This window comes from Chiloscyllium plagiosum, unplaced genomic scaffold (genome assembly GCF_037043375.1).
Source record: "Chiloscyllium plagiosum isolate Xiang-an unplaced genomic scaffold, Cpla_swu_hap1 HiC_scaffold_2, whole genome shotgun sequence".
Classification (NCBI taxonomy): Eukaryota; Metazoa; Chordata; class Chondrichthyes; order Orectolobiformes; family Hemiscylliidae; genus Chiloscyllium; species Chiloscyllium plagiosum.
In genome coordinates, this window is record NW_028270140.1 from 17,073,482 (window position 1) to 17,095,488 (window position 22,007).

Sequence of the window (22,007 nt, forward strand, 5' to 3'; positions counted from 1 at the left end):
AGGAGAAGAAAGATCACCTCATCTCTGGCTTAAAAAGGTGACCCCTAACTCTCAGATTTTGCCCTCTGGTCCTAAACTCTCCCACAAGGGGAAACATCCTTTTGGCATTGTTCCTGGCACATCCCCATTAGAATCTTGTATGTTTTAATAAGGTCGCCTCTCAATCTTCTAAATTCCAATGAGTACGGGCCCAACCTACTCAACCTTTCCACATAGGACTCTTCCCCCAGGCCCAAAATCAGCCTAATAATCCTTCTCCGGACTGCCTCCACTGCCAGGTTATCTTTCCTTAGATAAGAAATAAGAACTTGGAACAGAAGATGGCAATTCATCCCTCGAGCCTGTTCTGCTGTTTGATAGATCTTACCTCAGGCTCAATTCCATTTTTCTGCTCAATCTCCATAACCCTTCTACCAATTACGAATTAAAAATCTATCCCCTCCTTAAATTTACTAAATGTCCTGGCACCCACTGCACTCTAGGGCAGTGAATTCCATAGATTCATGACCCTTTGAGAGATGCAATTTCTCAACATGTCCGTTTTAAATCTGTTACATCTTACCATAAAACTATGACCTTTCATTCTAGATTGCCGCATGTCTACTTTGTCAATCCCAGTCAGCACCTTACATTAATTAGCTCCCGTCTCACTCTTCTAAACTCGAGAGTATCGGTCTAAACTGCCCTTTTGGTCTTATTTCCTGCTCAATTTGTACGTTAACTTTTATGATTTATACACAAAGACTCCCAGATCCCTCTATGCTGTAGCTTTCTGCATTTAAATAATCTTCAGCTCCTCTATTCTTGCTGCCCAAGTTCATAACCTCTCATTTTCCCCACATTATATTTGATCTGCCAAGTTTTTGTCCACTCACTTAACCTGTCCATATCCCTGCACAAACTCTTTGGTGTCATCCTCTTCCCGTATTTTTATATCATTCACAAATTTGGCTATAGTACATTCACTTTCCTCATCCAGTCCTTAATATAAATTGTAAATAAAAATAAACAAGGCACCTTAAACCTCAAACATTTATGTGATAAAAGATCCCAGGAAACCAGAACCAGATCGTGGAAAAACTATCACATCGTTCCGAGTGAGTGCTCAGCTGATATGAAGAGAGGTCTAGCAAACAAGGGATGTAACAACTGTAGAACATGCAAGAAAAGCTACTGGCAAGTTTAAATATCTATTGAAGATTCGGGAACATGAGTAAAAGGCAAAGTCCATGGACTAGCAGAATGGAGTGAGGAAATGGAATGAATGGACTATTTGTATTGATGATGGGTTTAAAAGTGACTCTTGTGTTGGAAAACAGTCAAATAAGCAGAGGAAGAGCCTTCAGTGGTGCAAGAGAAAGTTCTTGTAATAGCAGTTTCAACAGATGGAACAGTGCAAACAAAGGTTGTGGTCTGAATAGATTACACAGCAGACCATTCCAGGAACAAAAATCAACACTACAAGTCCTTCTGAGCATGGTTATTTAGTAATTGCCTAAAACATTGAGACTAAATTAATAAGAGAGACAAAAATGGAGGAAATTAGTTCAAGAGTTTGGAGTTTATTCTGAGATACCAGGTAAGCAGCAGCCCACCTTTGTCTTTTGTACTGATGTGGGTTTAGCTCTTCCAGCTACATCGATGGAAGTATAGATGGGTAAAGGTAAAGTCATCGCTGTCTCAGAGGATCACAAGGTTGTTGTCTCACTGGCGAGAGAGACAGACAGACAGACAAAAACAGAGACAGAGACAGACACAGAGACGGAGACAGAACTGTTGGTGATTTATTCACCATGCTTCAGATGAGGGGAGAGGTTCAGAAGGAGACCTTAGCCAGTGCAGGAATTGAATCCACGCTATTGACATCACTGTGCATTAGAAACCAGCATTCTAGCGAACTTAATTAACCTGTCTGCCATATCTAAATTAATAATTCAGGTTATTTAGGCTTGTTGACAAGCCCATTAACCCAAATAATATTTTGACCACACCAAATTACAGGTGAGAGTTGGCAGGGCTTTTTATGGAGGCCTACGTAAGCAGCTGGAATCTTTCAGCAGCATGGTGCCTCAGTGGTTGGCACTGCTGCCCCACAGTGTCAGGGACCTACATTCCGTTCCACCTTGGGCGACTGTCTATGTGGAGTTTGCAAGTTCTCCAGGTCTGTGTGGCTTTCCTTTGGGTACTCTGGTTTCCTCCCACAGTTTAAATTTGTGCAGGCTTGGTGGATTGGCTATGCTGAATTTCCCATAGTAATCCAGGGCTACGTAGGCTAATTGGATTAGCCATGGGACATGCAGGGTTATAGGGTAGGTCTGGATGGGATGCTCTTCAGAGGGTCAGTGTGGACTCAATGGCCCGCTCCCACACTGTAGGGATTCTATGGCTCAAGGGCACCCCAAACCCACCTCCAGCCAAGATGTCACCTCCTCCTTTTAGATTGCACTGTTTATCTCAGAGAAGCAGGCACTACCCACTGCTCACCCTCTCCATGCCGTGGCAGCTTCCTCACGCTGAAACCTCAGGATTTACCTTCTTGGCAAAGCCATGTTCCACTTTGGGCTCTTTCCTGCAGCCTGAGCAGTGTACAATACTCAGCTCTGATGCTGCCAGGAGTGATGGCCAATCAGATTGGCTAGCAGCTCCTGTTTCCCACTGAGAGCTGGATTACCCACTTTTAAACATCTAACCCACCTCTGGCATGTTGTGGTTGTGGGGCAAGCTTTTTTTTCACCTGTCTTCCCTTCTGAGGTGCGAGCAGTCTACTGCAGTGCAGTGAATATACAGTGTAGAGGATACACAGTTGAGTGGGTATATAGGATAAGTTGCTAATGATGCATACAATGTAGAGGGCACACAATGCAGCAGATGTACATTCTGAACAGCACTGCAGGTACACTGCCAGTGGCTGCACAAGATGGTGTGCAAAAAAATGTTTTCATGGTCCAATGGCTATATAGTGCATTTGTGCACAGTGCTGAGTGTATGGAGCTCTGGATAGATCATTGTTAAAAATCACACAACACCAGGTTATAGTCCAACAGGTTTATTTGGAAGTACAAGCTTTCGGAGTGCCACTCCTTCAGGAGGTGGTTGTGATGAAGGAGCAGCGCTCCAAAATCTAGCGCTTCCAAATAAACCAGTTGGACTCTAACATAGTGCTGTGTGATTTTTAACTTTGTACACCCCAGTCCAACACCAGCTCCTCCACATCATGGATACATCATGGAATACTAACTTTATGCTCTGCATGTACAGTACCACCAGTGGAAGGTACAATGGGTGTAGAATGGAAGCTCTAAGTGCATAGTACTGTATTACACTCCAACCTTCTATTGACCTGAGCAATTAATTTTGTGCGTTACTGATTAATACAGAGCAGGAATTCCCACCTTGTGACTGTACAACTGCCCTTTCATCCCTTGAATAAACAGATAAATCTCATAATCAAACCTCCATCCTCATCCTATTCCCATGTTGTCATGGGGAGAGGTAATGGCATAGTCGTCTTATCTCTAGACTGTTAATCCAGAGACCCAGGTTCAAATCCCGCCATGGCATCTGAATTCATTTTTTAAAAATCTGGAATCAGTCTAAATGATGACCTATGAACCAATGCCAACGGTCAGAAAAACCCATCTGGTTCACTAATGTCCTTCAGGGAAGGAAACTGCTGTCCTTACCTGGTCTGGCCTACATGTGACTCCAGATTCTTAACAGTTCCCTAGGATGGGCAATAAATGCTGGCCTAGTCAGCTGCCCCCTTATCCTATGAACAAATTAAAAATAAAACATACATACCCTTGGCTCTTGTCTCAGTGTCCAAAGGTCAAGGAGAGTTGTAAGCACTGTATCAAGGCTGACACTTCAATGGCGTATTAAGGGTGCACAGCCTGGGCAAAGTCTCAACTGAGACATTAAAACTTTCAACTGAACATAAAAGATCCCACAGCGCAGTTCAAAGAAGATCAAGGGAGATCATCCTAGGTGTCCCATCGGGCTATCTGGTTATTACCACATTGAAAGCTATGAGATCTTACTGCACAGAAACTGGCTGCTATATTTCCCTACATTACACTTGTCACTAAACTTCAAACATGCTGCATTGGCTGGGAAGGAACGTCCTGAGGTCCACAAAGAAGGCATCATGTAAATACTTGTTAACTTGTTACCATCAAAAAAGAAATGGATTGAATCTTTTGAGCTGATCATAGTAACACACTTTATTCAGGTGCATGTTAAACTACTCACAAAATCAGTTACAAAAATAGTTTTAGATTGATAAAACAAAACCACACAGACATCCGGATGCAGCCTGGATGGACCAGTGACAGGCTACAAATCCACATTTAGTAACGACTGGTTTCAACTATAACGTTGTCAAAGGCAAAAAAAAAAGATTGAGAAGTACCAACATAGCATGCAACTCGGGCCACAAACGTACATCTGCAGGCTGTTATTGCAAAGGTGCCCAGTGGCCGAGACATAAACAGACGGAATAATTAAAAGCAGGAGAAGCTAAAATACAGAGCAGCATCATTTACAGAGCACCCTTTAGAGATGCAACATTTCAGGATGTTGACCCTCCAGCACCAACCATTACAATTCAGATTTCAGCTTCATTTCACCTTTTGACCAGAACCTCAACTCCTATCTGTTTGTAAGCAACTGACAGATTGAATAAAAACTGGAATTTATCCGTACAAAACTTTGATTTAAATCAAGCAGATTGCACCAACAAAACTGTGAAGGTTATTTTGATTTTGCTTAAATTCAAAACAGTTCCCCCGATTCAGGGAAGGCTGCAGGAAAAGCAAAGTTGTTTCTGAGTTTGGTGAATATGTCAAGTACTCATTAAAAGTGAGGGATAAGTGATAACTGTCACCTGAAGTATCAAACTGGTTGGGGGGGGGGGGGGGTGAGGGGGTGGAGTGGAGCTGTACAAGAAACAACTGCAACCTGAACTTTCCTTGACTCCATGTCAAGTAAGTGCTGAAAACCCAAAATCAGGACATCAGGCTTGAATCACAGATTCCCCACAATGTGGAAGCAGACCATTCGGCCTATCGAGGTCCACGAACCCTCTGAACAGCATCCCATCCAGACCCACCCCACCACCCTATCCCTGCATTTCCCATGTCTAATCCACCTAGCCCACACAACATAACGGGCAACTTAGCGTGGCCAATCCACCTAACTTACACATCTGAGAAAGGATCACCGGACCCGAAACGTTAACTCCTGATTTCTCTTCACAGCTGCTGCCAGGCCTGCTGAGCTATTCCAGCAACTTCTGTCTTTGTTTCTGCACATCTTTGGACTGTGGGAAGAAACCGGAGCACTCGGACATAATCCATGCAGACACAGGGAGAATGTGCAAACTCCACACAGATGGTCACCTGAGGATGGAATCGAATCTGGGACCCTACTGCTGTGAGGCAGCAGTGCTAACCATTGAACCACCCCAAATAAATTGGCTGAAAATTGTTCTTCCTTCCACCAACCTCCCCAATGGTTTCTTTATGTGACATTCCTTCTAAGTCTCTACTAATGGGTAATGCTTCTCTTACATGGGAAGTGAGCATGTTGAGACTGTTCAAACATATTGCATATTGAATTTTGTTGTTGACAATGTGGGAGAAAGGATCTGCTCTGGTCTTTGAAGATGGATCAGAATCCTGGATTTCAGAGCAGAAGAGTGAAGACAGTAACCCACTGGATTCCCCCATATCCCTCTTTACATGGAACTGAGAGATTAAACAACAATAACAGTGCTCTCATCATAAAGAGAGGAGTATTCCATCTTACTTATGGTGCTATCATTTGCATGTTGGAAGTGGCCCTAGTAACTGGTGACACACATTTTCTTCCAAGCAGAAGGAAAAGCTTTTGCTGACATCCGCACCTAAGTGCCTCAGAAATCAGTTACTAGTTCCTGATTGCATCAAAGAGCTTACAATGGCAGATTCTAAAAAGCCCAATTGCCCTTTAAGATCACCAAAATATAATTTCTTAAACAAAAGAAAGTGAAAAAGAATCTGTCAAATGTAGGCTTTGAGATCAGGGGATTTCTTTACAAACAGTAGCTTCCTCTATTAACCCGACCGTGGATCTTTCTATACTAAACAGAGTGGTCTTTACTGTTCATGTATTATGCAAAAGGTCCACAACCTTTGAAATCCAAATAGCATTATAATACCCTTGTTAGCTTCTTCAACCAGTTAGTATGAAGAAGAAGCTGATAATAGGTTGGACGAGCAACAACTGGGAATATGCAAAGAAAATCCAAACGTTGTTGAAACCCAGGAGTAAAAGAATTGACACACAGCAAAATAGTTATATCCTTCACAAGCTTACAAATCATGCTCATCATCGACACAACTGCACTGCAGGTCATTGCTAAATCCCCATCTTTTAAGACAAGTTTTTTTTTTAAATGAACACTGGCCACAAATGTGTAACATATTATAATGATTGTCCAGTTCTCTCCATCGCACAATACAAGTTGCATTTTTGTACAATTCATCCCTAATAATACCAGCACGTAGTTTTCACATAAAACCAAAGATGCTTAAAAACTACCATGTCCACTATAATAACAAATAGGAACCATTGGCATAAAACTTGTGCCTTGTATCGGGAACACATGTAGAACTGGTTCTCCACTCGTGAGGCAAATCGTGTTTCATGAGACTGTGAGGAGTTCCTCGGTTTCTCTCAGAAGAACCACCTGAAAGCTTCCCCTCCACCGGGGACGATTACCCTCTATGAAAGGAAAGGAAAGAAAAGTTTGATTAATCATGAGAAGTGGAAAATAAATTCTTTTTCTCGACGAGTAGTCAAGAAATTGGAACGTCCACAAACCGACAGGCCACGATGTGAACACTCCTTACACCAATGTCACCAATTCCACAGTAACTATCAGACCGATTACTCCTGTACCATGGCAGGATTTTACAGCTTCCCAGAGCCCAGACTAAATGAAGAAGGAGCAGTGCTCCGAAAGCTGGTGCTTCCAATTAAAACTGTTGGACTATAACCTGGTGTTGTGTGACTTTTAACTTTGTCCACCCCGGCCCAACATCGGCATCTCCAAATCAAACTAAAACTGGTGGAAGAGGCAAAAACAGAAATTGCTGGAAAAGCTCAGCAGGTCTGGCAGCATCCGTGGAGAGCAATCAGAGTTAACATTTCAGGTTGAGTGACACTTCCTCAGAATTCAGTTCAAAACAAGTGAAGGGGGATTGGTCAAACCCATGGTCACACACAGGGAGTGTACTGGATGTTAATTCAGAAATCAGCTCCACTTGCTGAAAATGCGCACAGTGTTCCACAAACCCTGCACCTTCTCAAGCAACCACTCGGCTCATTTCAATGTTCAAGCCCAAAGTAGAAGCCATAAGTCACTGATCAGGCAGTGTTTGTGAAGTCAGGTTAACGCTATATGTGTACTTGAGTCAACGCTGATGAATGTTACCCAGACAAGAGGTTGGTGTTAACTACATGGCTTATGGTGGAGTTAGAGCAACTTTCAGACTGGGAGCTCAAATCCCATCAAGGCAATTTTTGAAATCAAATTGGAACAGCAGCAGAAAATGACCCTGAAACCTGGGTTTACGTAAAAAGATAAAGAGCTCACTCACGCAGTTTCAAAAAGAGAGCCCGCAGTCCTATCTCGTGTGGCCACACATGAGTCCAGGTCCACACAAAGTGGTTACATTTCAGTGCCCTTACCATATGGGACTTGTGTTGTTGAAAAACGAATTGGGGATCATTTTGACTTTATCATCCACCAGGAAGAAAGAGCACCACACACTGAGTTCAATGCTTAAAAGAATGATTGACAACTTTTAATTCATTCATGAGATGTGGCCTGGCATTTATTAGGTAAAAACAATGACTGCAGATGCTGGAAACCAGATTCTGGATCAGTGGTGCTGGAAGAGCACAGCAATTCAGGCAGCATCCGAGGACAGGCAAAATCGACGTTTCGGGCAAAAGCCCTTCATCAGGAATAAAGGCAGAGAGCCTGAAGCGTGGAGAGATAAGCTAGAGGAGGGTGGGGGTGGGGAGAGAGTGGCATAGAATACAATAGGTCAGTGGGGAAGGAGATGAAGGTGATAGGTCAGGGAGGAGAGGGTGGAGTGGATAGGTGGAAAAGGAGCTGGGCAGGTCGGACAAGTCCGGACAGGTCAGGGGATCGAGTTGCTGGAGGTTAGAAGCTAGGATGAGGTGGGGGAAGGGGAAATGAGGAAACTGTTGAAATCCACATTGATGCCCTGGGGTTGAAGTGTTCCGAGGCGGAAGATGAGGCGTTCTTCCTCCAGGCGTCTGGTGGTGAGGGAGCGGCGGTGGAGGAGGCCCAGCATCTCCATATCCTCGGCAGAGTGGGAGGGGGAGTTGAAATGTTGAGCCACTGGGCGATTTGGTTGATTGGTGCGGGTGTCTCGGAGATGTTCCCTAAAGCGCTCTGCTAGGAGGCGCCCAGTCTCCCCAATGTAGAGGAGACCACATCGGGAGCAACGGATACAATAAATGATATTGGTGGATGTGCAGGTAAAACTTTGATGGATGTGGAAAGCTCCTTTGGGGCCTTGGATAGAGGTGAGGGAGGAGGTGTGGGCGCAGGTTTTACAGTTCCTGCGGTGGCAGGGGAAAGTGCCAGGATGGGAGGGTGGGTCGTAGGGGGGCGTGGACCTGACCAGGTAGTCACGGAGGGAACGGTCTTTGCGGAAGGCGGAGAGGGGTGGGGAGGGAAATATATCCCTGGTGGTGGGGTCTGTTTGGAGGTGGCGGAAATGTCGGCAGATGATTTGGTTTATGCGAAGGTTGGTAGGGTGGAAGGTGAGCACCAGGGGCGTTCTGTCCTTGTTGCGGTTGGAGGGGTTGGGTCTGAGGGCGGAGGTGCGGGATGTGGATGAGATGCGTTGGAGGGCATCTTTAACCACGTGGGAAGGGAAATTGCGGTCTCTAAAGAAGGAGGCCATCTGGTGTGTTCTATGGTGGAACCGCTCCTCCTGGGAGCAGATACGGTGGAGGCGGAGGAATTGGGAATACGGGATGGCATTTTTGCAAGAGGTAGGGTGGGAAGAGGTGTAATCCAGGTAGCTGTGGGAGTCGGTGGGTTTGTAGAAGATGTCAGTGTCAAGTCGGTCATCACTGATGGAGATGGAGAGGTCCAGGAAGGGGAGGGAGGTGTCAGAGATGGTCCAGGTAAATTTAAGGTCAGGGTGGAATGTGTTGGTGAAGTTGATGAATTGCTCAACCTCCTCGCGGGAGCACGAGGTGGCGCCAATGCAATCATCAATGTAGCGGAGGAAGAGGTGGGGAGTGGTGCCGGTGTAATTACGGAAGATCAACTGCTCTACGTAGCCAACAAAGAGACAGGCATAGCTGGGGCCCATACGTGTGCCCATGGCTACCCCTTTGGTCTAGAGGAAGTGGGAGGATTCAAAGGAGAAATTGTTAAGGGTGAGGACCAGTTCGGCCAAACGAATGAGAGTGTCGGTGGAGGGGTACTGTTGGGAACGTCTGGAGAGGAAAAAACGGAGGGCTTGGAGGCCCTGGTCATGGCGGATGGAGGTGTAGAGGGATTGGATATCCATGGTGAAGATGAGGCGTTGGGGGCCGGGGAAACAGAAGTCTTGGAGGAGGTGGAGGGCATGGGTGGTGTCTCGAATGTATGTGGGGAGTTCCTGGACTAGGGGGGATAGGACAGTGTCGAGGTAGGTAGAGATGAGTTCAGTGGGGCAGGAGCATGCTGAGACAATGGGTCGGCCAGGGTGGTCAGGCTTGTGGATCTTGGGAAGGAGGTAGAACCGGGCAGTGCGGGGTTCCCGGACTATGAGGTTGGAAGCTGTGGGTGGGAGATCTCCTGAGGTGATGAGGTTCTGTATGGTCTGGGAGATGATGGTTTGGTGATGGGGGGTGGGGTCATGGTCAAGGGGGCGGTAGGAAGAGGTGTCCTCGAGTTGGCGTTTGGCTTCAGCGATGTAGAGGTCAGTGCGCCAGACTACCACTGCGCCCCCTTTGTCCGCTGGCTTGATGGTGAGGTCAGGATTGGAGCAGAGGGATTGGAGGGCTGCGCGTTGTGAGGGTGAGAGGTTGGAGTGGGGGAGGGGGGTCAACAGGTTGAGGCGGTTAATGTCCCGGCGGCAGTTGGAAATGAAGAGGTCGAGGGCAGGTAATAGGCCAGCGCGGGGTGTCCAGGTGGATGCAGTGTGTTGGAGGTGGGCGAAGGGGTCCTCGGAAGGTGGGCGGGAGTCCTGATTATGAAAGTAAGCTCGGAGGCGGAGGCGACGGAAGAATTGTTCGATGTCACGGCGTGTATTAAATTCATTGATGCGTGGACGGAGGGGGACGAAGGTGAGTCCTTTGCTGAGGACTGATCGTTCGTCCTCAGTGAGGGGGAAGTCTGGGGGGATGGTGAAAACTCGGCAGGGCTGGGAGCTGGTGTGGGTGTAGAGCTGGGAGTGGGGTCGGAGCCAGTACCTGGAGTGGGTGTGATGGTGGGGGGAATGGGGATAGAGTCATGAGCAGGGGTAATGTTCCCCTCGGGGTTCTGGGGGGGTGGGGATAGTGACAGTGGGGTCTGTGGGGGGCGTGTCAGCAGAATGCAGGAGAATGGCGCTGGTGGGGTCGGAAGTGGTTGTGTGGCATCGGCAATGATGTGAGGGCCGGAAGTGGCTGTGGGAGTGGCCATGATGGGGGCAGAAGTGACATCATCATGTGTGGCATCGGCAATGATGTGAGGGCCGGAAGTGGCTGTGTTGTGTGGCATCGGCAATGATGTGAGGGCCGGATGTCCACGCCCCCTACGACCCACCCTCCCATCCTGGCACTTTCCCCTGCCACCGCAGGAACTGTAAAACCTGCGCCCACACCTCCTCCCTCACCTCTATCCAAGGCCCCAAAGGAGCTTTCCACATCCATCAAAGTTTTACCTGCACATCCACCAATATCATTTATTGTATCCGTTGCTCCCGATGCGGTCTCCTCTACATTGGGGAGACTGGGCGCCTCCTAGCAGAGCGCTTTAGGGAACATCTCCGAGACACCCGCACCAATCAACCAAATCGCCCAGTGGCTCAACATTTCAACTCCCCCTCCCACTCTGCCGAGGATATGGAGATGCTGGGCCTCCTCCACCGCCGCTCCCTCACCACCAGACGCCTGGAGGAAGAACGCCTCATCTTCCGCCTCGGAACACTTCAACCCCAGGCATCAATGTGGATTTCAACAGTTTCCTCATTTCCCCTTCCCCCACCTCATCCTAGCTTCTAACCTCCAGCAACTCGATCCCCTGACCTGTCCGGACTTGTCCGACCTGCCCAGCTCCTTTTCCACCTATCCACTCCACCCTCTCCTCCCTGACCTATCACCTTCATCTCCTTCCCCACTGACCTATTGTACTCTATGCCACTCTCTCCCCACCCCCACCCTCCTCTAGCTTATCTCTCCACGCTTCAGGCTCTCTGCCTTTATTCCTGATGAAGGGCTTTTGCCCGAAACGTCGATTTTGCCTGTCCTCGGATGCTGCCTGAATTGCTGTGCTCTTCCAGCACCACTGATCCAGAGCCTGGCATTTATTACCCATCCAGTACTGAAGTAGGTGGCATAGCTAGCACATCGCTATAGGTCTGGAGACACATAGGCCAGACGCAGACAGCAGATAGCTGATAGCAGATAGCAAATAGCAAGACATTAGTGGAAAATCGGTATTCATGACAAGCATTACAGTGTCCATTAGACTAATTTTTAATTCCAGATTTTTATTTATTGAACTCAAATTACACCTTCTTCCATTGTGGGATTCAAACCCACATTATAGGCCATGAGACATTGAGTACTTGGTCTGGTGAATTACAAAACCGCTGCTACCACTACCTACCCCTACCCTCCAGAATCATTTTAATTCATTATTCAATGTAGGATTAACAGTTTCATGTTTTTTAATGATTTGCAGAATATACAGACAGAAGCAGAATGCTTGGCTCAATCAAGGGAGCCAATGGCCGAGTGGTCTTATCACTGGACTCTTAGTCAAATGTCCTGGAGCCCTGCTTTCGAATCCCACCATGGCAGATGGTATAATTTGAATTTAATAAAAGTCTGGAATTAAGAGTCTCATGATGACCATTGTCAATTGTTGGAAAAATTGATTCACTAATGTCTTTCAGGGAAGGAAACTGCCATCCTTATCTGGTTTGGCCTATACGTGACTCCAGCCACTCCAGCCAATTTGGTTGACTCTTAACTGCCCTCCAGACAATTAGGAATGGGAAGATGCATCACCGGTGAGCCTAACATTAGTGGTGGGTAAGTTGTTGGAGGGAATCCTGAGGGTAGAATTTACATGTATCTGGCTTGAATGTAGAATACAGAGGGTGGTGGTGGAGGGTTGCCTTTCAGACTGGAGGCCTGTGACCAGTGGTGTGCCACAAAGATCAGTGCTGGGTCCACAGCTTTTTGTCATTTATATAAATAATTTGGATGCGAGCATGGCAGATATAATTAGTAAGTTTGCAAAAGACACTAAAATTGGAGGTGTAGTGGAGAGCAAAGAAGGTTACCTCAGAGTACAATGGGATCTTGATCAGATGGGCCAAGGAGTGGCCAATGGAGTTTAATTTAGATAAATGTAAGGTGCTGCGTTTTGGAAAGGCAAATCAGGACACAACTTATACATTTAATGGCAAGGTTCTACAGAGTGTTGCTGAACAAGGAGTGCAGATTCATAGCTCTTGAAAGTAGAGTCGCAGGTAGATAGGTTAGTGAAGATGGCGTTTGATTAGTTTACTTACAGTGTGGAAACAGGCCCTTCGGCCCAACAAGTCCACATTGACCCGCCGAAGCGCAACCCACCCATACCCTGACATTTACCCCTTTTACCTAACACTACGGACAATTTAGCATGGCCAATTCACCTGACCTGCACATCTTTGGACTGTGGGAGGAAACCGGAGCACCCGGAGAAATCCCACGCAGACACGGGGAGAATGTGCAAATTCCACACAGTCAGTCACCTGAGTCGGGAATTGAACCTGGGTCTCTGGCGCTGTGAGGCAGCAGTGCCGGCCACAGTTTGGTTTGCTTTCCTTTATTGGTCAGAGTATTTAGTACAGGAGTTGGGAGGTCATGTTGCGAATGTCCAGGACATTGGAATTCTGGCTACTTTTGAAATACTGTGTGCAATTCTGGTCTCCCTCTGAAAGGAAGGATGTTGTGAAATGTGAAAGGGTTCAGAAAAGATTTACAAGGATGCTGCCATGGTTGGAGGATTTGAGCTAAAGGGAAAAGCTGAATAGGCTGGAGCTGTTTTCCCTGGAGTGTCGGAGGCTGAGGGGTGACCTTATAGAGGTTTATAAAATCATGAGGGGCATGGATAGGATAAATAGACAAGACCTTTTCCCTGGGTTGGGGGAATCCAGAACTAGACGGCATAGGTTTAGGGTGAGAGGGGGAAAATATAAAGTGACCTCGGGGCAACCTTTTCAAGCAGAAGGTGGTACATGTATGGAATGAGCTGCCAGAGGATGTGGTGGAGACTGGTACAATTACAACATTTAAAAGACATCTGGACGGGTATATGAATAGGAAGGGTTTAGAGGGATATGGACCAAAAGTTGACAAGTGGGACTAGATTAGGTTAGGATATTTGGTTGGTAATGCTGAGTTGGACCGGAGGGTCTGTTTCCATGCTGCACATCTCTATGACTCTATCAGCAGCTAGAAAGGAAAAATGGAATGAAGATGGACCACCTGGCATCAACCCTGGCACATGAAACAGCAACAGAAAAAACAGCCCTTTAGACCCTGCAATATCTGGGGGCGAGTGCCAAAGTTGTGAGAGTTGTCACTGACTAGTCAAGCAACAGCCTGATATAGCCTTACTCTCAGGATCATACCTTACGGGCAATGTCTTTGACACCATCCTTACCATCCCTGCTCCACTAGCAAGATAGACCTAGCAGAAGGGTTGGCATAGTGGTATACAGTCAGGAGAGAATTGTCCTTGGGGTCCTGACCATTGATTCCGGACCTCAAAGCCTCCCTTGGCTGATGACTCTATGCTTCATGTTGAGCAACACTTGGAGGAAGCACTGAGGGTGGCAAGGGTAAAAATAATGTATTCTAGACTAGAGTGGTGCTGGAAAAGCACAGCAGTTCAGGCAGCATCCGAGGAGCAGGAAAATCGATGTTTCAGGCAAAAGCCCTTCATCAGGAATTGAGGCTTGGCTTTTGCCCGAAACGTCGATTTTCCTGCTCCTCGGATGCTGCCTGAACTGCTGTGCTTTTCCAGCACCACTCTAATCTAGAATCTGGTTTCCTTGTTTTTACCTAAAAATAATGTACACTGGGGTTGGGGATTTCAATGCCCATCACTAAGAGTGGCTCAGCAGCTGTACTACTGATCAAGCTGATTGGGTCCTAAAAGAAATAACTGCTAGACTGGGTCTGCAGTAGGTGGTGAGGGAACCAACAAGAGGGCAAAACATACTTGACCTCATCCTTACCAATCTGCCAGCTGCAGATGCATGTGTCCATAACAGTATCGGTAAGAGTAACCACATTCCTTGTGGAGACGAAGTCCCACCTTCACATTGAGAATACCTTCCATCATGTTGTATGGCACCATGTTAAACTGGACAGACTTCGAACAGATCTAGCAACTCCAGAATGGGCATCCATGAGGCGCTGTGGCCCATCAACCGCAGCAGAATTATACTCCAGCACAATCTGTAACCTTATAGTCCAGCAATCCCCCATTCAACCATTCCCATCAAGACGGGGGATCAACCCTGGTTCAATGAAGAGTACGGGAGGCAGCACCAAGCATATCTAAACATTTGGTCTTAAGTCTGGTGAAGCTACCAAACAGGGCTATTCGCAAGTTTTAGGCAGCTAAATGATTCCTCAAACAGTGGATGAGACCGAAGTTCTGAAGTCCTGGGCACATCCAGTCATGAATGGTGGTGGTCAATTAAATAACTCACTGGAGAAGGAGGCTCCACAAATATCCCCATCCTCAATGAAAGCGGAGCCCAATACATCGGTGCAAAAGACAAGGCTCAAGCATCTATAGCAATCTTCAGTCAGAAGTGCCGAATGGCTGATCAATATCGGCATCCTCGTGAGCTCCCTAGCATCACAGGTACCAGGATTCTGCCAATTCGATTCACGTCATGTGATATCAAGGAATGGGCTGGTGGCACTGGATACTGCAAAGAGTATAGGCCTTGACAATATTCCTGCAATAGTGCTGAGGATTTGTGCTCCAGAAAAGGCCATGCCACAAGCCAAGTTGTTCCAGTATAACACTGGCATTCACTCAACAGTGTGGAAATTTGCCCAAATGTGTCCTGTGCACAAAAAAACAGGACAATTCCAACTGGGCAAATTATTGCCCCATCAGCCCATTCTCGATCATCAATAAAGTGAAGGAAGGAGTAATTAACTGTGACATTCAGCAGCATCTCCTCAGTGATGCCCAGTTTGGGTTCCGCCATGGCCACTCAGCTCCTGACTTCATTAGAGCCTTGGTTCTAACGTGGACAAAAGAGCTGAATTCCAGAGAGGAGATGAGAGCAACAGCCCTTGACATCAAGGCCACATTCAACCAAGTGTGACATCAAGGAGCCCTAGCAAAACTGGAATCAATAGGAATCGGGGGGGCAAACTCTGTGCTGGTTGGAGTCCAAGTCTGGCACAAAGGAAGATAGGTTAGTCACCTCAGCTCCAGGCATCTCTCCAGCAGTTCCTCAGAATAGTGTCCTAGGTACGATCATCTTCAGCCACTTCCCCAATGACCTTCCCATTTTCACAAACTCAGAGTGGGGATGTTCACAGATGGTTGCATATGTTTAACATCATTTGTGGCTCCTTAGATACTGAAGCAGTCCATATCCAAATGCTGCAAAATCCAGGCAAAATTCAGGCTTGAGCTGAAAGGTGGTAAGTATCATTTGTGCCACACAAATATCAGACAATGACGAACTCCAACAAGAGAGAATCTAACCATCATCGCTTGGCATTCAGTGGTCTTAACTTCACTGAAACTCCACTATCGATAACCTGGGGGGTTACCATTGAGTAAAAACCTCAATTGGACTTGCCAAATAGGTATAGTGGCTACAAGAGCAGGTCAGAATCTAGTGTCACCTCCTGATTCCCCTGAGCTTGACAATATATACAAGGCACAAGTCAGGAGGGGATGGAATACATTTCCAACAATACTCAAGAAATTGCTTCGGAGATGCCGGTGTTGGACTGGGGTGTACAAAGTTAAAAATCACACAACACCAGGTTATAGTCCAACAGGTTAAACCTTCCAATTAAACCTGTTGGACTATAACCTGGTGTTGTGTGATTTTTAACCAAGAAATTGCTGCCATCCTGGACAAAGCAGTGCACTTGATTGGCATTTCATCCACCACTGACGTTCAGTAGCTACGGTGTTTATCATCTACAAGATGCACTGCAGAAATTCACCAAAGATCCTGAGACAGCATCTTCCAAACCCACAACCATAGAAAAACAAGGGCAGCAGATATATGTGAACACCACCCCCTGCAAGTTCCCCTCCAAGCCACTCACCATCCTGACTTGAAAGTATATCGCTGTTCCTCTAGTGTCATTGGGTAAAAATCCTGGAACTCTGTCCCTAAGGGTATTGTGGGTCTACCTACAACACATGAATTGCAGCGGGTCAAGAAGGCAGCTCACCACCACCTTCTCAAGAGCAACAAATGCTAACCTAGCCAGCAACACCACATCCCATGAGTGTATTTGCAAAAACGTCTCTGGTCAGTGCAATCTATATGTCTCTGAACAGCAACCACAATGAAGGATGAAATATACAAGAAGAATTTTTTTTATTTTATTCACTCATGTTGCTGGCTGGCTAGCATTTATTTCCTACCCCTAGGTGAAATTACTCCAGATTCCCTGCCATATAGCTGATCCTCAGCTGCCCTCTGAAATGGTCGAGCAAGGGAGGAAGATAGAAAACAGCATATTACAGACCAGTTAGCTTGATGTATGTCAGAGGGAAGTGGTTGAATTGAGTATTAAGGAGGTTATAACTGGGCAATTGGAAAAGCTCAAGATAATAGGGCAGAGTCAGCATGGCTTTGAGAAAGGGAAATCCTGTTTCACCAATTTTTTTGGAAATCATTGAATGAGTAACTTGTTCTGATGAAGGGCTTTTGCCCGAAACGTCGATTTTACTGCTCCTCGGATGCTGCCTGAACTGCTGTGCTTTTCCAGTCTAATCTAGACTCTGATTTCCAGCATCTGCAGTCATTGTTTTTACCAAGTAACTTGTTCTGTAAATGAAGAGGGGTTGTCGACATACTGTACTTGGATTTCCAGGAGGCATTTGAAAAAGATCCGCATAAATGATTACTGTGCAATATAGGAACTCATGAGGTGGATAACATACTTGTATGGATAAAGAATTGGCTGGCTCAGAACGCAGGGAATATGAATAAATGGGTGTCTTCAAGATTGGCAGGATGTGACAAGTATGGTCCTGCAGGGGTCTGTGTTGGCCCCTTACCTTTTTATCATCTATAACAATGACTCAGATAAAATGATTAAAGGCACACTGACTAAATATGCAGAAGACACAAAGACAGGTAGGAAAGTATGTTGTGAAGAAGATATAACAAAGATGCAGACCGATATAGACAAGTGAGGTGAGTAGTCAAAAATCTGCCAAAGGGAGTATAATATGGAAAAACGTGAAGTTTCCACTTTGGCAGGAAGAATAAAAAAAAATTATTATTTAAATGGAGAACAACTACAGAATTCCAACATGTTTAGGTGTTCTAATACATAAGTTGCCAAAACATTCGTATGCAGGTATAGCATGCAATCAGGAGGCTAATGGGTTGTTAGATTGCCTGAGGAAATGAACATAAAAGTAAGGATGTTTCAGTTTTTCAGGACACTAGTGAGACCACATCTAAAATAGTATGCGGTTTTGATCTCCTTATTTAAGGATGGATATAAATACATTGCAAGTGATTCAGAGGATTTTACTGGATTAATACGTGGAATAAGCGTATTTCCTCATAAGATTGGATTTGATAGGCTGGACTTGTTTTCACTAGAGGTCAGCAGAGTGAGGGGCGATTTGACTGAAGTTTATAATGGCGGTGACAAGATGAATGTGGAAAGGATGTTTATTCTTGTGAGTGAGTCCAAAACTAGGGAATGCTGTTTAAAATTAGAGGCCGCCCTTTTAGTATAGAGGTGATGGGACTTATGCAATTTTGGAACTCGGCAGCAGTGAAGGCGGGGTCATTGAAAATTTTTAAGGTGGAACTAGATAGATTGTTAGACAGCGAATCAAAAAGTATTGTGGATAAAATGAAATTGTGGAATTCTGAACACAAACCGATTAGCTAGGACCTCATTGAAAACTTGAAGGGACAAATGGCCTACCATTTTTACTAATTTACACATTTGTATGTAACTTATGCTGCCACATCCAACAATTTATGCACGGACATAACCAGGTACCTCTGCTCCAGCAACCCCTTTAGAATTGTACCCTTTGTTTTATATTAAGGAGAAAGGAACACCCAAGGAGGGAGAGTGAGATAAATAAAGCAAAAGACATGCAGACAATTATCAGGAAAACAGTCAGAGTAGAAAAATAACACACACATTCCACCTCGTGCAATGTTAGAGCAGAGTGATTCATGTAAAATAATCATGGATTATAGATCTGAGAATAAGTGGTTTAAAAGAGTTAGTGAGGAGAAAAAAAATATGATTACCGATGAGTCAGACAAATGACAAACACACTGGTGAGGTCTTATAAATTGAAGAATAATTGAATTCAAAGCTGAGCATGATTAAGCCACTATGTATTGAACAGCTTAATATTATACTCTTTCTTCTATGTTGTTGTTGTAAAGGAGGACTGACCCAGCATCAATTTTTCCTCATGGCTATTTTTAGATTTCATTTCTCGCAACATTGTTTGAGGTGCAAACCCATCGTGCCAATTGTTTGGAATGGACTGGTTGGACAGGATGCCTGTTTGATCTGATGCCATGGCACTTTCAGGAGTCTGGACTCAATGATGACAGCACCATCTTCCTAATGTTATATCACTGTGCCAACCTCTCTGGTAGATTTGTTCTAGGTTTGTGAGAAGATTTGTAGCTCGGGTGCTCGTTGTTGTGGTTCTGATTGCCGAGCTGGGAATTTGTGTTGCATACATTTCGTCCCCTGTCTCAGTGACGTCCACAGTGCTTGGGAGCCACCTGTGAAGCACTTCTGTGTTGTTTCCTCCGGCATTTATAGGGGTTTGTCTCTGCCGCTTCCTGTTGTCAGTTCCAGCTGTTCGCTGCAGTGGCCAGTATATTGGTTCCAGGTCGATGCGTTTGTTGATAGAATCTGTGGATGAGTGCCATTCCTCTAGGAATTCCCGGCTGTTCGCTGTTTGGCTTGTCCTATAATAGTAGTGTTGTCCCAGTTGAACTCATGTTGCTTGTCATCTGCGTGTGTGGCTACTAAAGATAGCTGGTTGTGTCGTTTCGTGGCTAGTTGGTGTTCATGGATACAGATCGTTAGCTGTCTTCCTGCTTGTTCTGTCATTGGAATAGGACATACCAGGGATGGTGTTGTCTGTGGCATTATCTGTAAGCTATGAATTGCTGTTTGATCATAATTTTGAGTTTCTTCCTCCCTTCTGTTTCCTGAATTAAAGCTATTTCTGGTACGTCACTTCTATCCTCTATAGTGAAGACCAATGTACAATACCTGTCTGATTCATTTACTATTTCTTTATCTTCCATTATTAATTTACCAAACTCATTTTCTGCAGGACTTCCTCTTCATTAATTCCTTACTTTTTAAAACATCTATAAAAACACTTACTGTGTGTTCCCATCCTTAATAACTTTTTAGTCATTTTTTGCTGATGTATAAACTATGTCCAATCTTCTGAATTGCTATACATATTTATATAATAAATGCCTTTTCTTTAAGTTTAATACTATATTTAACTTTTTTTTAAGTTAACCACAGAAGGTGAATCTTTCCCTTGGATTCTTTTCCCCTCATTGGATTCTGTGTGCTCTGAAATATTCCCTTAAATGTCCACTCCGGCTTTTTTGATGCTCCATCCTTTAACCTTACTTGCTTGTTCATGTTAACATTCAGCAATCATAACTGCATTCATTTAAATTTAAAATACTACTCTTTGACCCTCTCCTTGCTTCCCTCAAATTTTCAGATCATACTATATCACTGCTAACCTGAGGCAGCTTCCCTAAAAAATCTTAATTAATCCTATGTTGTTGCACAATACCAGGTCCACATAGTCTGCTCTCTGGTTGGCTGTAGTTCCAAGTAACTATTCCAAAAAAATTCTGTGAACTCCTCAGCTAGGTTATCTTTGCTCATCTGATTTTCCAGACGACATGCAGATTACCACCCCTTCCCCCCCGCACCCCTCCCCCTCTCTTACTGTTAAGAGGCCTGTGTACCATTCGCTCAAATGTCTGGATCCTGGAGTTCTGACTCTGCTTTCTCTCCACAGATGCTGTCAGATCTGCTGTGTTTCTCTAGGTATTTCTGATTTTGTCCCCCATTTGTCTTGTCTTTATTATCTCCAAGCAAACTGTTTTATATTTACTTATTTATTTCTATTTGGGCTACCAGTTCATCTGTTCTGAGTGTTACCTGCATTTAGATAGTGTCTTTAGTTTTGTTACTTCTGTTAGCTCGAACTTTATCAGTTGCTTTCCTCTCAGATTTGTACTTGCCATTCTTCCCTGCCCAGGTCTGCTTATTATTTCCCACAGAGTTAATTACCACAGGCAGTGCAATTGATATGCATGAAGGAATATTCAGAACATCATTAAGAAGATGCATAGATTGAACAGGCCAAGTAAACCATTTGACGAATTCTGTTCAGACATTCTGTATGACTGCAGCGACGTTTGCTACGCCATGAATCTCAATGATGAAGCAATTGGCAAGATTTAGCTTCTGTGATGTGACACAATTTGGGCAGCAACTTGTGAGTTTAAATGTGCTTCTGTGTCTGGTCTGAAGTTCCCATAACATTTATTCAAAACGAATAATAATTAGCCACTATTTTGACAGCAAACCATTAACTGGCTATTTCACGTTCTCCAAGTTGTGGCCTGAAATGGAACAATCACAGCATCTGCAGAAATGTAAGATTTACAATGAACTAATGTTACAAGAAACACTGGCTTTTCCTCTACCAAGTACAGGTAGAGCAAATTGCTGCAGAAGGACTAAAGCAGCAAGACAGCCAATTATGGCACAGTGTGCAATAGAGCTATGCTGCTGACACTGTCAGAAGTCATCTGCTGTGTGAAAATCTGACAACTAATCAACTCAGTTATCAGCAACTGACAGTTCTGGCTGCACCTTTGAGATCAAATCAGCTGGTCACTCATAACTGACAACAGCTCCCACAGGGATCAGTCCTCTGAGTGGCTCCCTTCAACATTTATAGCAGCAACCACCCCCTCACAAAGTCATGGCTCTTCATTTAAGCTAATGAGTTGGCCCTGGTTTTCTAGGCTTAAGAACTTCAGGATATTCAGGAACCAGTTACTGATGATTTATGTCCACAAGCCTCCTTCAGAAAATGGAGATTTCAACTAAATGCTGACAAGAGAATTGTTTCAACTTTCCACTCAAAGACTAGAGACGAACTTTGTATTCATTTCTATGACCTACCTGTTCGTCCATAAACCAATGCCAAAATACCTCAATATCATTCTTGACTGTACATTGACTATCTCAAGAATACCCACCTGAGACGTATGGTACCCCTCCCTGACAATTGCAGTTGCCCCATCCTCCCCAACTTCACAATTGCAATTCCCCCTTACCCCAGCCTGCATCCTATTAGGTTCCTGAGTCTCCTTCACACGGAAATGGCTGCCCCTTATCTCTCCCTCCCCTTTATCCCTTTTGTTTCTCTGGACAGACCCAATGGACAGACC

General features: G+C 45.1%; 1 protein-coding gene across 2 annotated transcripts in view; it reads right to left on the bottom strand.

Moving 5' to 3' along the window:
- Positions 1 to 4,203: 4,203 nt before the first annotated feature.
- The window catches only part of LOC122564897 (CXXC-type zinc finger protein 4-like), a 61,395-nt gene continuing 43,591 nt past the window's right edge, over positions 4,204 to 22,007 (bottom strand). For both annotated transcript variants that reach the window (XR_015759613.1, XM_043720332.2), the window contains exon 2: positions 4,204 to 6,765. Coding sequence is in view for 1 of the 2 variants with exons in the window: in XM_043720332.2 (XP_043576267.1) it covers positions 6,718 to 6,765 (48 nt within the window). In the remaining variant the exon portion in view is untranslated. The remainder of the gene's footprint in view (positions 6,766 to 22,007) is intronic.